General features: G+C 42.7%; 1 protein-coding gene across 2 annotated transcripts in view; it reads left to right on the forward strand.

Annotated features, from left to right (window-relative positions):
* The window catches only part of acap2b (ArfGAP with coiled-coil, ankyrin repeat and PH domains 2b), a 56,339-nt gene extending 40,067 nt beyond the window's left edge, over nt 1–16,272 (forward strand). The window contains exons 10-24 of one of the 2 annotated variants that reach the window (XM_087852784.1): nt 556–668; nt 1,063–1,114; nt 2,027–2,127; nt 2,288–2,393; nt 2,633–2,841; nt 3,564–3,633; nt 4,423–4,517; nt 4,675–4,877; nt 5,508–5,609; nt 6,158–6,250; nt 6,405–6,637; nt 8,199–8,308; nt 8,398–8,508; nt 8,597–8,658; nt 13,143–16,272. In XM_087852784.1, the coding sequence (XP_087708910.1) occupies nt 556–668; nt 1,063–1,114; nt 2,027–2,127; nt 2,288–2,393; nt 2,633–2,841; nt 3,564–3,633; nt 4,423–4,517; nt 4,675–4,877; nt 5,508–5,609; nt 6,158–6,250; nt 6,405–6,637; nt 8,199–8,308; nt 8,398–8,508; nt 8,597–8,658; nt 13,143–13,222 (1,740 nt within the window). In that variant the 3' untranslated portion in view covers nt 13,223–16,272. Of the gene's footprint in view, nt 1–555; nt 669–1,062; nt 1,115–2,026; nt 2,128–2,287; nt 2,394–2,632; nt 2,842–3,563; nt 3,634–4,422; nt 4,518–4,674; nt 4,878–5,507; nt 5,610–6,157; nt 6,251–6,404; nt 6,638–8,198; nt 8,309–8,397; nt 8,509–8,596; nt 12,603–13,142 lie in introns of those variants that run through there. The other variant, XM_087852783.1, reaches the window with a different exon arrangement.
* The last annotated feature ends 1,344 nt before the right edge of the window (nt 16,273–17,616 follow it).

A 17,616-nucleotide genomic window follows, 5' to 3' on the forward strand; every position in this document is an offset into this window, starting at 1 on the left:
ACTGAGAGTCAATCAGAGATGGGATGCATGACAGGTTGCTTTTTTTCCTGCGTTACACATTGAAGAGCAGTGCGTCACTACTGCTGTAAGAAGCTATGCAATAAAAGCTTCATAACACCACGTTTATTGCTTTGTATACGTCTACGTGTCTCCAGTATTTTAAATATGAACTTGGACCACTGATATGCACGCAGTTTTGCACGCAGACAACAAATGTTGGTTTGCCTTGTTGCTGGATTTTTGTTAATTGATAACAAATACGGTATATCTCGACACACTTTTTTTTTCACTTAGGCTTCTTTCTAAAGCATTACATTACATTGGTAGCTATAGATTATTGGCCTGTGCTCGTACGCTGTGGCTGCTGTTTGTCTTTCCTGGTTCGTGAATCGTCAGTCAGGTCAGCGGGGCCGTGACACTCACTCACTTACACAGATAAACCCTGATATAGATAAACAAGAGGAACTCACCAGCATCAGAAGATTTAATGTGTTTTTTCCTGTTTTAATTCAGTTGTTGTTTGCTTTCCTCTCTTCCTTCCTTATTATTTTTCAGGATTTCTCGAATGACGACACAAAGCTGGAGTACAATGTGGATACAGACAACGGCATCGCCATGGAGGGTTATCTGTTTAAGAGGGCCAGCAATGCCTTCAAGACATGGAATAGGTATAATGTATAGAGTTTATTTTGAAGTGGTTCCTTTGGACTTTGATATCCTAGGAAAAGCTTCAAGTGCATTTTAAGAATGATTATTAACCATAGACACAGAGTAAAGCTAGCTAAGATTCACAGGAAGTGTTAATAATTTGGAAGAATTTCCATTCATCTTGTCATCTTTGTGTTTTAATTCCTGTAAATCAACACAGATGAAATCGAGAACATACAGACTCAAGTTTTTGCTTCCTCGTGACCATTTTCCCCCAAGTGGATATAAACATGCAGAATACCATAGTTTATTGTCTTTGTGTGTGTTGTGTTCACATGCCTTAGGATAACTCTCTCTCATCCACATCACTTGCATGTGACTTTATCGTCTAATAAACTTGTGATCTCCTTTCAGGCGCTGGTTCACCATCCAAAACAATCAGCTAGTTTACCAGAAGAAATTTAAGGTATGTCAAGTGACTTTCTGCACGGCCACCATGACAGTCATGCACGCGTTTGACTCCCAGCGCAAACATCTCTCTGTGTATTTTTAACCGGACGGCACAGCTGTGCGCCTGGTTTCTGTGTGTTTGATAGAAAGAGCTCACAATAAAGTCCTCTTATATACTGGAAAAGTTTAGTTTTTTTTTTAATGAATCTCTACTTTACGTACATTTATTCTTGTCAGAATATAAAAACTCTCCAACCACACAGGTTTAGAGACAAGTCTGCAACCACAGGTTGCTAGGGAAAAAATCTTTTCAATGACCAGTTGGAGAGCGGTTGCCGGATGTTGCTAATGAAATTGATCAGAAAGAGGGTGCTGCACCAAAAACTAGTCACCGAGCTTTAGTGAACCGAGGAAGAGTCGTGCTTCTGTAAACATGCTGGGTGCAGCAGTGAGACACAACTTTTATTTTGAAGGCTTACAGTCTCAAAGTTTCACTCAGTGAAGAGTTGGTGCATGTGTGCAAACAGGTCAGTGTGCTAGCTACCAAGGCAATTGCAAGGAAGGTTTCAGTGCAGCACCATATACCTCCATGCAGCTTTCACCTGGTGACTGCCAGCAACCACTCTCCAATCAGCACATTTGTCCTTAGCAACCTGTGTTTGCCAAAACATTTAGTTTTGTCCCAGATTATACTACCAAAGTCAAAAGAGTAAGAGCAGTTGGAGCTTTGTCAGATACTCTGCGCTTTGCTTCATGCTACAACAAAATAACCCCAGCTGTAATTATTATCAGTGCGACAGAACTTGTCACTACCAACTTAATAAAAATGTTAAGGAAACTGGACAATATAGTTCTGCGAACAATAACCTTTGTGGTAAAAGAAGTGAGCGCCTGTTGCTGGATGTAAGTCCCTCTGCTGTGCCTGCAGGACAACCCTACAGTGGTGGTAGAAGACCTGAGGCTCTGCACAGTCAAGCACTGCGAGGACATAGAGCGTCGCTTCTGTTTTGAAGTCGTGTCACCCACCAAGTAGGTTTGAGTCAATGACGTTACGCCCTCTGTCAGCTTAATGAGCGCATGAGTATTTTTAAAAAGGTGGCAAGGCGGAGCACCAGCCTACCCGCCTTCTGGTGCCGACACTCCTGCTCTGAGCTGACAGCAGCTGTGTGACGCTTGTCTGCCCCCACAGGAGCTGCATGATGCAGGCAGACTCCGAGAAGCTGCGACAGGCTTGGATCAAAGCTGTCCAGAACAGCATCGCCACCGCCTTCCGCGACAAGGGAGATGACAGCGAGGTAAAAACCCACACATACACCAGAAAGCCAAGATACACTTTTGACTCAAAACTAATGTGGCAGGATTTCTATTAATTTTGCAACACTTATTTGTGTAGATTTATGCAAATAAAGTTTTTCATTGACTGTTTGCTTCTTGCATTTTTTTCCCTGAAGATCAATTTTTATTTACTTATTTTAATACGTCTGCTTTGTCCTTTATTTTTGTCTGTGCGCCTTCCCCGTTTCTTTCCTGTCAGAAGCTGGATAGGAAGTCGTCCACGTCAACAGGGAGCCTGGACTCTGGAGGGGAGCCAAAGGAGAGATCACTGAAAGGAGAGAGTGCCCTGCAGAAAGTCCTGGCCATCCCAGGCAATGTTTGCTGCTGCGACTGTGGGCAGCCGGAGCCCCGCTGGGCCAGCATCAACCTGGGCATCACCCTGTGTATACAGTGCTCTGGCATCCACAGGTACAATGCTATATTTTCACAAGCAAATCCTTATAACAGGTCTTTGATTATTGCTGTGAGCAACTTCTTACATAAAGATGAAGCAAAACATAACAAAGGATTAAAGGAAAATATCAAATTCTTAAGTAACCAACTTTTAATTGCTTAGAAAATTTAAAGAAAACCGGGACATTTCTGGAACATTTTATTTATTTGTCTACTACACTGCAGGAATGCAGTTCATTAAGAGTTCATATTAGGTCTGTGAAAACTAGAAGTTATGCAAAGTATGTTGGCTCCAGTATATAAAATGGTCCGTTGGGATCACAGGGCGAATGCTGTGCGCAGATGTCTTCAGGGGTTTCTGAACTGTAAACTCACTGGTGTGTGAACTGAGATGTTGGGATGTTGTGATAACCTTTAATTATTTTTCTGGGTAAATGTAATTAAAGTTTAATATAGATAAAAAGTGTCGCTTCCCACGCTTTCACGGTACAGCATTGATCATCAAGGATACCAACCCAAAAATACAATTTTCCTGATTTGTGTGAATTTAGTAACATTTTTAGAGGACACATCAAAAACAATTTTTTCCTTCCCCACTACGTGCATTTGTATATTTCACAGACAGTGGGACTGTGTTGTCTGGGTTAGGGGTTTTTCTAACATTTTATCGCTTTCACAATTTAAAGTACACAGCGCTGACACTGTTTTGCTTTTTTTCCTGCTTCTGCCACCTACAGGAGTCTGGGAGTGCATTTCTCCAAGGTTCGTTCTTTGACTTTGGACACTTGGGAACCAGAACTGCTAAAGGTGAGTAAGAAGAAGGTTTACAAACAAATGCACATGAATGGTCTGCCTTGGTTACACACACAGTTTTTATTTTGTTATCACTCTGCCTTTTAATAAGATCCATTAAGGATCAGGAAGAGTAACATATGGCTGGAGGAACAGGGGCGATCGTGGCTCAAGAGTTGGGAGTTCGTCTTGTAATCGGAAGCTTGCCGGTTCGAGCCCCGGCTTGGACAGTCTCGGTCATTCTCGTCAAAATGACGTTAACGGCATAACCGCATTAACACGGTAAATCTTCGTTAGCAAGTTAACACTGATCACGGCTGCACGGTGCTAATGCGTTAACAAGCTAACTGCATTAACGCATTAACGCGTTGTTGCCATTGAACTCACTGATTCATTTTGCTTTCTTACTAGAAAAATGAAAATGAATGATAATAATTGATTAAAAAAATTAAAAATTAAATTAATTATTTATTTAAATTTATTTATTATTATTATTAAATTAAATTAAAAATGAATTCGTCTTGTAATCGGAAGGTTGCCGGTTCGAGCCCCGGCTTGGACAGTCTCGGTCGTTGTGTCCTTGGGCAAGACACTTCACCCGTTGCCTACTGGTGGTGGTCAGAGGGCCCGGTGGCTCCAGTGTCCGGCAGCCTCGCCTCTGTCAGTGCGCCCCAGGGCGGCTGTGGCTACAATGTAGCTGCCATCACCAGTGTGTGAATGTGTGGATGACTGGTTGGGAAAAGCGCTTTACAAATACAGGCCATTTATCATTAGTCCACTAATGTTAATTTACATGTTTTCCAGTTAATGTGTGAACTGGGCAACAAAGTAATCAACCAGATCTATGAAGCTCGGCGAGAGGAGCTTGGAGCAAGAAAACCACAGCCGGGAGATCCGAGGTACCGAGTTACAAGCGAGCATGCTTGTAATTTCAGACCAAAAAATTGCTTTTGTAACCTATTTTGTTTCCTAGTAAATTGTACTTATGACTCACTGACGGCCAACTTTCATTTTCACTTCATTCATAAATGAAATGTTTTTCTGGTTCGCTCACAGGCACGAGGTCGAGGCCTACATCAAAGCCAAGTATGTGGATCGTCGATTTGTACGCCGGCCGTCAGACGAGGAGCTTCGCAGCAAAGTGGTCTCTCTGAGCAAACAGGAGAAGAGGCTGAGCGGCAACTCTGAGCACATGCCACCAAAAGCGCCTCCACCCACACCAAAACTTCGACCTGGTTCGAATGCTTCAGGGCAGTCAGGTCAGTTCACAGCTTTAAACCAACAGTTAGCTTCGCTGCAAGCCTCGGGATTCAAACTGTTAGTAGTCAGTGGATCGTTGCCTCCAGAACATATTTTGTAATATTATTTTATACTTTCTTTTTTTTTTTACATGTTGTTGTTTTCTTTTTCATTTAAATGTATCTTTTAATTAATTTACTTTTATAGCACCCAAACTAAATTAATGAATCTGATTTCAGAGTTTGGTTGTTTCTCCCTCAGAATCAGAACTTTCTCCAGTAAAAACAAACAAACTAAATAAATACATCACATGAAGAAGGATTTGCTCGTGCGACGCTTCCTACCATGAAGAAGTGTCCACCCATCGGCATACTGCATGTTCTTTGTGAATAGCGTATGTCTCGGCTCTCTTTGCCTCCCATTGCTTTCCGTAGAGTCTGTCTCTTCCAGCGTCAGCCGAGCCAGTAGTCTAACTGTCTGTGCTTCCACCCTGCTTTTCCCCTTTCCCTAAATCTCTCTGCCCTTTCCTCCCCCTCTGGCTGTTCTGTGCTTCCGAACTAACCCCCGCCCTGACTGCCTCTCCCTATAACCCCACCCTGCCACTCAATTTACACCCTTCGCTCTCCAAACTCCCATCATCCCTTGCGTAGCTGCTGCCAGTGGTGCCGAGGCCCGCCGGGACTCTCTCTTCTGTCCTGACGAGCTTGACTCGCTCTTCTCCTACTTTGACACCTCCTCCAAGCTCAGGAGCAGTAAGTACCGAATGCTTAGTGTTTCGCTTGCTTTCCATCCCCCGTGTCCATTTGAAGTCACGGCGTTGGGCTGAGGACTAACAACCCTTCATCCTCCTCATTTCCTTCTTCATACGGACCGTGCTAATGAGCCATCCAGTCACGTTTTCCGTATTGCATTTTTTCTTTTGGACTGAGAGGTGGGGAGTGTTTCTCACACATGGTTTTGTTTAGTGTGTTGGTATTTTCGCATATATCTGTGTCATATTTTTGATTTTTAGGGACCTGGAATTTAAGGTGAAGGCGGGAATCTGTCATCCGGCTCTCTTTCTCTTCCCACACTGTCGGCACCTTGAGTAAAAAATATTAGGAGCACCTGCTGTTTCTGTTAATCAGGCTGAAATAAGTTCGAGAGGCCGAACACATCGATTGGCTACAAACAAGCTCTGATAGATGTTACTTTCCACTGCCAGAAACAAGCAGCAGCAGCAGCAGCTCCTTTTATTTCATACACTCAGCAAATATCTTCACGTTCTTCTACAAGCAGTGACTCAGACTCTGTTTTACAGTAAAAAGTGCAGACAGCGGCATCCAGAACAGTGCTGATGGGAGCAGGGAGATGCTGGCCAACACCCCCTCCAATGACAGCCTGGCAGATGCAGGTAAGACGCACTCACCTCTGCTGTCTTCTGTGCTGAGACGCTGAGATCCTGAGAGAGAAATAGGGCATCATGCAATCATACATACACTGCTTTGTGTTGTAAGGCGTGTTGTAGAAGGTATAGTATTTTTCAGTTTCAGTCTTCTCATTTTCAGAACCCGCTGAGACTCCACCCATGCCCATGCCCGCCACACTGCCTCCTCCGTCACCCTGTAAGGAGATGGTTTTCTATGAGCCCAAGGAGTACAGCCCGGGTCTTCAGCTCTACTGGGCGTCCTGCGCCCGCAGCCTGCCGGACATGGCAGAGGCGCTAGCCCACGGAGCCGAGGTCAACTGGGTCAATACGGAGGAGGAAAAGAGGACCCCGCTGATCATGGCAGTGCAGGGGGTCAGTATGGCTACAGTAATTCAGCCAATACATCGTTAAAGTGGTCGGTAGGGCTGCTCGATTATGGCAAAAATGATAATCACGATTATTTTCACTGACATCTCGATTATTTGACGATATTTATTTAACAATAGCAATGTGTTGAATAATGACTTTAAAGATTGTCAAAAAATATATAAAATAGTGCAAATACTGATAACAGTGCAAATGTTTGCAATATATAAAAAATAAATGAAAAATGTAAACATCTATGTTTAGTGAACTTTGCAGTGTTGCTCTGTGGTGCAGCTACGACACTGTAGCAAAGTTTACACACTGTGTCTACTTGATCCACGTCTGACTCCGCCAACCCATAATGTTTCCACACCACTGAAGGTTTTTTTTACCTCCTTTCAACCAACAGCAGTCACTCTCCTCTCCAAATAACTTCTGCTTAGCTTTCCGAGCTTCCCTCGGGTCCTCTTAATCAGCGGTCCCCAACCCCCGGGCCTCGGACCGGTACCGGTCCGTGAGTCGTTTGGTACCGGGCCGCGAGAGTTGAGGCTCAGGTGTGAAATGTATAGTTTTCAGGGTTTTTATCGGTTTTCAGCGTTATTTTGTTATCGTTTTTATCGTTTACTCGGTTTTCCTGGGTCTTTTCACGTGTATTATGAATAAATCTTCTTTTTTAAACTAGTTTTATTTTGTTGTAGTTATCCGCGACACCTTAAAGGCCGGTCCATGAAAATATTGTCGGGCATAAACCGGTCTGTGGCGCAAAAAAGGTTGGAGACCGCTGCTCTTAATTGTTGTGACACGTGTTCGAAATGCAGAGAGGTGCGCTCGATTTGCCACACGGAGCAGCGCGAGAGTAAAGCACGAGGGCGGGGCTAATAATCGGCTCAGTCATTTTTAATGATCGTTGAAAGCCCAGATCGTAATCGTGATTAAAATTTGATTAATTGAGCAGCAGATTTAAAACCTTTTCACCAGTTTTATGTCACACAGGTGGATGAAATAAAGTGTTGCCTGTCTTCGACGTCTGCGTCAAGTTTCAGCCAAATAATAAACTCGTAGCTTTTTCCTCTCGGTCGTAAAAGGCTCCTCTGCCTGCAGAGTGGGCGGGATTGGGGGTTGTGATTTACTAAATATCTGCTTAATAATCTGTGAGGAGTTAGAATCTCACTGAACATCAATCTTAAGGTCAAGCTTTATGAATATCTTGTACAATAACTCAAGAAGGAAGTCACCTAGAAACTGGATATTAATGCCATACGTGCATCTACCAGGAGCCTGCAGGGTAGCAGTGGTGAACGCCACTATTATCTAGAGATACTCTAAAAATTACAGAGATGTTCTTATTTACTCGAGCATTTGACTTCATGGAAACGATATCACACCTGTTTAGTTTAATCCAGCTTTCCTTTAGTTTGGGTTTGAGACATTTGCAGATACTAATATCTATATTCATCCATATTTACCTGTTAAAAGCATAGTGTGTGAATTAAAACAAATCCAGACCTAATGTGTTGTGCTTCTTGAAAGAAAGGCATGTGTCATTATAAGCACCTGTAAATTTCAGGGGTCTCTGGTCACCTGTGAGTTTCTGCTCCAAAATGCAGCGAATGTGAACCAACAGGACGCTCAGGGCCGAGGACCCCTCCATCATGCCACCATGCTGGGACACACGGGGTTTGTTTCCACTTCTCCACCTTTATTACTACAAATGCAACACGGATTATGTTTTACACTCAAAAAAACAACTTGCATTTCCGTTGCAGGCAAGTGTGTTTATTCTTGAAACGAGGAGCGAATCAAAACGCTACAGACATTGAGGAGAAAACACCCCTGTCCATAGCGGTGGAGGCGGCCAACGCAGACATTGTCACGCTGTGAGTGTCGTGGTACTAATCTTAGATTACAGAGTGGATTGAGATGTGCTGTTACCTTTAATTCCCTGTTTCTTTATTTGCTCCCCAGGTTGCGACTAGCCAAGATGAACGAGGAGATGCGGGAGGCGGAGGGGCCCTACAGCCAGTCAGGTCAATATAACTCCAACAGCCCCACCGAGATGCAGTACAGGAAGTGCATGCAGGAGTTTATTAGCTTGCAGCTGGATGAATCTGAATAACCAGCCACTGCCGTCAGCGCGTTGAGCCAACGACGCCTAGGAAACAAAGTGTCGGAGTTGGGCTCAGCTGACTTAAAAGAGCACCACCCCCAATCAGCCATTCTCAGGGGTATTGTTAAAAATTTGGGCGATTTTTCTTTATCGAGAGGAATTTAATCCACTGGCCTATTTAAGTGAGCTGAGCCCAACTCTGCCAGCTGTGCTCGTGCATCCTGCTGTTACAACTTCCTGCCAGGTGCTCCACCAGCTGCACCTTGTCCCTCAGCTGCAGGGTTAAAGCCATCGACTCTGGGCAGTATTAGAGTTTTTGTTCCAAACTGGAACATCCACCTTTTCCATTTAAGTGACTGTTACTCATGTCAAGTTACTGATAGTACAAAAATATTTTTCCTCGGTTTTAGAGGTGATTAGAAGGTTGTTGTTTTGATTAAAGTAATTGTTATTTTTAAATTCCTGTTGTGTTTCTGCCAGCAGTCACAATATCTTTGCAAAAAAGATAAATATATATATATATATATATATAAATAAATAAATCTGCCCAGTAACTGCCACCAGTATCCAGTGACACTCAGACCTCAGAGGGAGGGCAGTTTCTACTGCAGTATCTGGCAATAATCGAGACTTTTTGAATGATACTTTTTAAAATCGTCGTGAGAGGCGTGTCTGTAATCTTTTTCCTTTCCAACTGACCTCTCAGAAGTCATTTATGCACCTTCCTGTTAATGGTTATGCAACTGCTGTACCTTTTCCCATGACTGTACGGTTCTTATTTGAAGTCTTAACTGCTTGTCAAGTCCTGTTTACTTATTTAATGACGCATCTTTCTGGTGTTACATGACAGATGTTTTTAGAGCAGTTTTCTTTTATAGAGATGACTCTAGTAAGTCTAGTTATTCTTACTGTACATGCTGTAAATGATGTTTTTAGAGTGACTCTGGTTGCACAGCAGTAAGTGCCATGAGGACTCTTGTGTTCGCATACTTTTCTTTTGAGTGTCTTGGTTGTAGTGCTTGCTCATTGCCCATAATCATGGGAAATCCAGAATTGTAAGACAAAAGGACTTTTAGAGCCGTTGCACTAATCGTCCTGAATGTTAGTGGATTTGAAGGTGGTACATTTCAAGCAGCAATAGTGCAATAGTCTAGAAACGTATCCACATGTAACCATGTATAGCTTTTGATCACCTGCTTGTCCTGGCTTATATTCACGTTAATCATTATGGGAGCTTTATTATTTAAAAAAAACAAGCAAAGATATTGATAAAAAATCTAGTTTTTCAAAATGAATGTAGACGGAGAGGAAGGTGATGGCAATGAATGATTGAACTGTACCCCAGTTTCATCCCACATCGTCTCTCTGCTGCCCCGACTGCTCCAAGGGCACCGAAGCACTTTGATGAAACGGTCACTGAAAGAGCTGCGCCCCCTGCTGCAGGCAGAGCGTCAATGCAACGTTTCTAATCGCTGATTTGTGTGGATGTCCCTGGATGTTAGAGATCTGGTGTTTAGCAGTTCTCTATGAAGTGTTTGTGTGCGATTGTGGAGCAAAAGGATTTAATCGTTTGTGTGTGCTGACACACAGGAAGAGGAGGGCTGAGCTCATTTCTTCTCGAAGAACGGAGCGTTTACACTAAGGGCGAAATGCACAGCTGGAGGAAGATGCAGTGTTAGTAGCTGTTTGGACCTTACAACAAATAACTAGAAGTTATTGTGTCTTGTTGTTGTTTATTTAATGGTTATTGATAGAGACTGATGCCGAACAGGTCAGCAGCAGGTTTGTTAGCAGTGATTGTGAGAGGATGTTTGTGTTGAGCAGAAAAGGAGATTTAAAAACATGTTTGGTACTCCAGCGTCTCTTCATCAGCACCCTCCAATCAGCTGATGAGTGCTGAGGGATATTCAGGGTTAATGAATGTGAGGGAGCGGTGACCTCATCAGTCCTCTGTTCCTTTTCTTTTCTCTTTAAAAAAGTTCTCTTGACTCGAGTGTTTGAAGTGCAGAGCCGTGGTTCTCGGTTTAATATTTCTTGGCATTTAAATGATTTTTAAAAATAATTTTACAATGTTTTTAAAAACTATTCTTTTACAACATCATGTCGTGTTCTTAAAACACCCAAAACAAGAAATTGACCCTTAAAACCGACTGAGAACCACTGATCTGATTAAGGTGGAATCTTCTCTTCCTCCTACACTCTCACGTTCTCTTTTATGTAAATCTGTTCTGTCACTTTTTGTATTTTGCTTTTCTCACTCTCCTCCCCAGAGTTTGTGCCTTTCTTCTTTTCTCTCTTTCTTTGGGGTGCTGAGGCCAACACAACTGTATTTTTGTACATAAACTCCTGCACTTTAAACACAATACAGTTGCTGATGAAACAAACTTGCTGTCTGTGGGCTGTCTTTTCTCTCCGAGTCCGTGTCCCGTTGCTAACGAGCGCCTCGCTGACTGTTTCCTCAAACATTTGCCTTTTGCTTCTTCTGTCCTTCGCCTCTTTTCTCCCCTCTACGTTGTTCTGTTTCATATTTCGCAACCACGCCAGCACTCTTAACAGGTATGGCTAATTATTTTTTCTTTTTCACTCTTGTTGACACTGATGACACTGTCGCTGCATGAGCCCCCTCCCCACTTTGCATGTTTTACCTGCTTTACATCTGCACAATGAGGGCGTATGTGAAATTCCTCTGCATTGTGGTTTATAATCACTGTAGTCTTGACAACTTGAAGACTTTGGCAGAATATGAATATGAAGGGGATTATGGGGAAAAGTTCAGCTATTTGTGAACATTGTTTAAACACCTGCCTCTACGCAGGAAACAAAACATTTGTGCTACAGCAAAAGATACGAGATGGAGGATTTATTATTTCATGCAGCCCCGTCAATACTTTAGTTTACAGTGAACATAAGTTATGAGCAGTCCAGTAAACTTTCCTTCTTAAATATATCTACAATGAAGTGTTTTTGTCATAGACTGTATATAAAAGATGTACATAATTCCCATAATTCTGTCTGGGTGAAGCTTGAGCTTAATTGAAACGTCTACGTCTGAGTCCTATGTAGAGTCTGTGCAGCTGGAGTTACAAAAACAGGCAGGCTCACAGACGTCTGGCTGTACCGTTGCGATAACTGTCCGATGATGAGGCTGAAAGTGGAACCGCAAACGTGGAAATGACAAAAACCACTTAAGTGGCACCTGTGTTCGGGGTAACATTGTTGCCACTACTTTGGCAATTAAGATTCTCTTGCTGAATTGATCGTTTCTCTTTCATTTGATTTGCGATACAACGACAGAAGAAGTAGCTGGATGTGAATAGGAGGGAAGGATGGTACTAAACGGGCCAATCACAGTGCATTTCTAGGGAGGGGCACATCAGGTTACAGTGTAGGGTTTTGTGGTTGATTTAGACGACTTTGGTGAATCGTTGTAAAGCCTACCAAGTGGCAAGTGGCCGGCATGATTGCCAGTATTCAGACCTGTGCTCGGGGATTATGTTGTGATTACTTTACAGTAACTCTGTGTTTTATATGCGGTGCCAGCTACAATAGAAACAAATAAAATCCTGGCACCATTCTTTATTCCAGAGGCAAACATATACATTTTGGACTTTTTGTTCCTCATTTACGTTGCAATAGTTTCTGAGTCTCCCTCCAGGAATTTACTGAAATCTGCGAGTTATATTGAGGCAATAACTGTTTTTCTCTCACTGATCAATTAAAAAAAAAGAAACTCAGGTGGAAAAAGTGGCAGCAAATGCACAGAAGGAATTGACTGTACTGAACAGGCCAATAAATATCGTTGCAGCTGCTTTAACACGATGTACAGATGCATTTCTTGGAGGTGCACATCAGGTTCTGATGGCTAGATTTAACACAGACGTTGAGCGATATAGATTGGACCGCAAGGGTCTGTGGGGATGCCACGTTTCTGTCTGTTTTTGTGACCACACAGACTCACCAATGGGGACTTTACAGTGCACCAGCTGCACGTGCGCCCCCCCCCCCCCCCCCAGGGAGTGGACTTAAAGTGGTCTTCAAAGAAGGATTCATTACTTCAGAGCCGTATAATCATATCGATGCAGATTTAACTCTGAAGCATAAATTCAGTGCTTTGTGGAAGTACCTTAAACCGACATTCTTTCTAATGACCAGCAGGGGGCGACCCCTCTGGTTGCAAAAAACACTACTGTACAGAAGTGACCAGTCGCTAGTTTTAAATCTTATTAATTACAAAATGATGTATTTTTTAAAATTATAATCCTTTTGTTTGTTTGTCTAGTTTTTTTTTTTTTTTAAAGGGTCAAAATGTCCATCTTTGATATACAGTCTATGGTCTTACACTGTTTCCTAACAAAATAAAAAAAGTTTTGTTACTCATGTCTTTTCTCCCTCGTGTTTTTACAGGAGATGAAACGTACCAGGACATTTTCCAGGATTTCACCCACATGGCCTCCAATGACCCAGACAAGCTGAACCGCTACTAGCAGTACGACTCGCAGCGGCCGTGACGCTGCAGAGCGCCGTCCATCCGCGGTCAGAAGGGCTGTTTTCACAAAAACAAAAGTTGGAATGATGTCCACTTCGCATTCACACTCATTCAGAAACGGCCCCATCAAAGCCAGCGACCGTATCTAATGTAGCCAAAGCTCCCTTTCATCAGTTCGTTTTCACCGAGGCGAGTGCTTCGTTCAAGTGAAGGGGAGCTTCGACAGTGGATTTTTTTTTTTAAACTGTGCATGTTAATAGGATGTATAACAGTAAGTAAATGGTACAGTGTTAAAACCTTTGGAAGGATTCACATAGTCTTAAATCCAATGATAATTACACTCAGACTGAATGTAAAGATGCCGTCAAGGCTGTCGCTTACTTTGACTGAGTTAAATGTTTGCTGTCACACTTTGTGACGGTGAAGGACACTTATTGTTTTTTTTAAATAAAGTTAAAGTTGTGGTGCATCAGAGCTGCACAGAGAAGTAAGCCCACGGCAGACTTTTAAAGGCTCTGTTTCATGCTTTTTGTTAACTGCTTCCTCCTTTCATTGGGACTCTTTTAATGAGCTGCAGCATTTTTTTTAATGTAAGTTTTTCTTTAGAGAATCATCAGCAAGTGTATAAGTGTCCGTATGCTTTTGTTAAATCACCACAAACGTTTACCAGTTTGGATGGTGGCTTTGAAGTGTACAGTGATCTCTGACAGCAGTAAACCCAGAATCAATTCACATGTAAGGTTAAATAGTTGATTTGACTTGATTTTTAAATGCTTTTCTTTTTTAGAAATGTAATTTCTCACAAGTACCTGCAGTGGTTTGAAAAACCGTCAGTCATTATTGGGATGATTTCACTGTGTAGTTACAGGCAACGCTTTATTTTATGGGTCAATCATTTTCCAGGTGTTTGTCGGTGTGACAGTGTAACGCTGTTTTTATCGTAATGGCATTTTCCCAGAGTAGATCCATGAAAAACAAAAAGAAAAGGTTAAATGCTGGTCAATCCTGCCATAGTGGAGTGGTTCGACATTCACGGCAGCTTGTCAGAAAAACAAAACATCCTCCTGCTGTTGTAAACCAGTCGGCGATCGATCGTTATAAAAGCCCTTTAATAAGACGACAGCAGCGCGCGGTAAAATGTGTTTTATAGCTTAGCAGTTGTGTGTAACGTATCTAATGCTGCAGTCACACAAAACACAGTGGCTGTACCGAAACGTTGCTGCGACTGTGCAATAAACTTGTTGCCTTTGAAATAGGTGTAGCTTTGAGGACGGGAAGAAGATGCTGGAGTCAGTCTGAGGTCACGTTGGCAGTTGCATGAAATCGCTTACATTTGAAGCAGTAATTCTTCCATAAATAACGATGTAGTTGCTGCAGGACGGCAATTTAACTGCAAAATGACACAGGTGCTCAGCAGCCTTGCTTTGATATAGGAATATAACCACGGTACAACTGGTTTAGACCAGGTGAGTCAAGTTTCCTATTGTAAAGATGTGCATCACAGATGAGTCGCCCTCACCGGTGCAGACTGACTGCATCAACAGTTATTTGCAAACTCAGCAATCTGTCTGAGAACGATTGCAGTCAGTCCGTGTCCCGGGTTTCTTTGGAGACGCTCCCTCCCTCGTGGTCACCTAAAGGTTGAGGGTATTGCACGCTTGGTCTTTTACACCAAAAAATTCAGTGCAGTCAACGCGCAACTGTTGGCTTTGTTTTTTCCTCGGTGCAAGGTTGCTGTTCGGTTTGGTCGTTAGTGAAAAATGTGAATTCTCTGACCGGCTGACGAGTCGCTGTTGGCTCCTTGCAGTTGCTTTGGTTGCTGGTAGATTGCAATTGTCGCCTGTAGTTTGCATGGGCGGTGTACAGTCATCTGCAAACACCGCTGAGTTTTAGTGAAGCTCGAAAAAGTGCGACACAAACTAGATATGGAAGTTGTGCCTTACCACTGACTTATCATCGTTTCATTATTTTGGTCAGACTTTTTTCAAGATTTACTGCCACTTCAAAAGTACTTAGCATCTGCTGTGCAGACTTCAACAACTGTGGCAATCCGCTAGCAACCAAAGCAACTTTATATAATACGCATTTGTGGTCAATTTCGACTCACAACTGCCAGAAACCGCTCGGCAACTCATTGGGAAGTACACATTTGCCCCTGACAGCGTAACTAAAAAACAGCAGAAAACTAAAAATTCTGAAAATGAGCATCTTCTTATTTCATGGATGAATCTATAAGCAATATCAGTGCTTTTCTTTCCAATTAATCTGCTGTGTGTGCGTGTTCAGACCAGCTGAATTCAGCACTGTGCTGTTTCCTGCCTCTATCAATATACAGAAGATGAGATTAAATATAGATCCACTGAATGGCTGTCGCTGAAGCACAGAGGCCGAGGTTTACTCAGACATGTAAATGGTGCACACCGTCTCTCGTAGCTAATTAGGAGCAAACTACACCGACCCTTCAATGAAATTTGTTAGCAGGTTTTTGGGAATATTTTGAAAATGACAGACCTGTAAATCAGAGCGATGCAGACCGGATGTGTTAGTGAGTAACGCACACGCTATGAGACATTTGTTGTTTCCGTCCTCTCGTGTGTTGAGCTGAGACATTAACCTGATGGATCCAGTTTAGACGCCTCCGGGTGAGTTCAGTGAAATCTTCAAATACGACTTCTGCAACTTCACTGATGGAAGTTTTGTACTGTGAGTTTCTGTGTTCCTCGCTTCTCCTGCACTTCACTTCTGTTCTCTTTGAAAGTTACACGACATACAGTCAGATGTTAATCGCAGAGGAAACCTGGAGCTGACGAAACTTGGGATACAATTCTTGTACATTTTGTACAGATGCTTTTGAATTCTCCAGAGGACTGAAGTATAAAGTTAAAGGTACTTGAATCATTAAATAAGCTTTTGTATATGCTGTTCTTTGTATCGTTCAATAATTTTAGCCCCCTTTTTTAAATTGCCTGTCTGTACACCAATATACATGTACTGTATGTTATACCTGTAATATGGAAGGATTTCAATACATACAGACTTGAGGATTCAGCTCCGTGTTGGTTCTTTTATTTTGAGTTCTTCATTTGACTTCATTAAAATCATCAAACAGCCGTTTGAAACTGTTAACAGGTTATTGTACGACAGAGAGGTTTTCTTAACTCAGCCTGCTCATGAAGAAAGAAAAAACTTTCCTTTTAAAATCAAACTAGACAACAATCCTAAATTCCACTCACGGTTGTTGGTGACAGGGGGGCTGGTCCAAGTGTGTCAGAAACTGCTGATCTGCTGGGATTTTTCTGCACAACCATCTCTGGGGTTTTACAGTCGACGGCCTGAAAAAGAGAAAGTATCCAGTCAGTGGTAGTAGATGGCTCTAGAAAGGCAACAGCAATCTCAATAGCCACTTCTTACATTTAAGATATGCAGAAGAGCATCTCTGAACACAATATGGTTAAACTGTGAAGCCGATGGGCTTAAGCAGCAGAAGACCACACCAGATGCCGCTCCTGTCGGCTAAGAAGAGGAGAGTGAGGCTACCATTGACACAATATTCATATGGTAGGGTCATGAAAAGCACTGATCCATCCTACTCGTGTCGTTAGTTCAGGCCCCTGCTCGTGGTGTAGTACTGTGGGGATTTTTTTTTTAAAATTCAATTCAATTTTATTTATATAGCGCCAAATCACACCAAAAGTCGCCTCAAGGCAATTCATAGATACAGAGAAAAACCCAACAATCATATGACCCCCTATGAGCAAGCACTTTGGCGACAGTGGGAAAGAAAAACTCCCTTTTAACAGGAAGAAACCTCCGGCAGAACCAGGCTCAGGGAGGGGCGGGGCCATCTGCTGTGATTGGTTAGGGTGAGAGAAGGAAGACAGGATAAAGACATGCTGTGGAAGAGAGACAGAGATTAATAACAGATATGATTCAACACAGAGAGGTCTGTTAACACATAGTGAGTGAGAAAGGTGACTGGAAAGGAAAAACTCAATGCATCATGGGAATCCCCGGCAGCCTACATCTATTGCAGCATAACTAAGGGAGGATTCAGGGTCACCTGGTCCAGCCCTAACTATATGCTTTAGCAAAAAGGAAAGTTTGAAGCCTAATCTTAAAAGTAGAGATAGTGTCTGTCTCCTGAATCCAAACTGGAAGCTGGTTCCACAGAAGAGGGGCCTGAAAACTGACGGCTCTGCCTCCCATTCTACTTTTAAATACTCTAGGAACAACAAGTAGTTTTAGCACACTGGGCTTTGAGTACCAGCTGAGAATCGTTTAAATCCTACATCCTTCCTCAGTGTTGTTGCTAAACACGTCCAGCTGTTAAGACCGCGTGTCCCATGGCTCCTTCTGGCTGGATAACACACCACCCCATAACATTACAGTGAT

Source organism: Neolamprologus brichardi, chromosome 15 (genome assembly GCF_056152115.1).
Source record: "Neolamprologus brichardi isolate AB-2024 chromosome 15, ASM5615211v1, whole genome shotgun sequence".
Lineage (NCBI taxonomy): Eukaryota > Metazoa > Chordata > Actinopteri > Cichliformes > Cichlidae > Neolamprologus > Neolamprologus brichardi.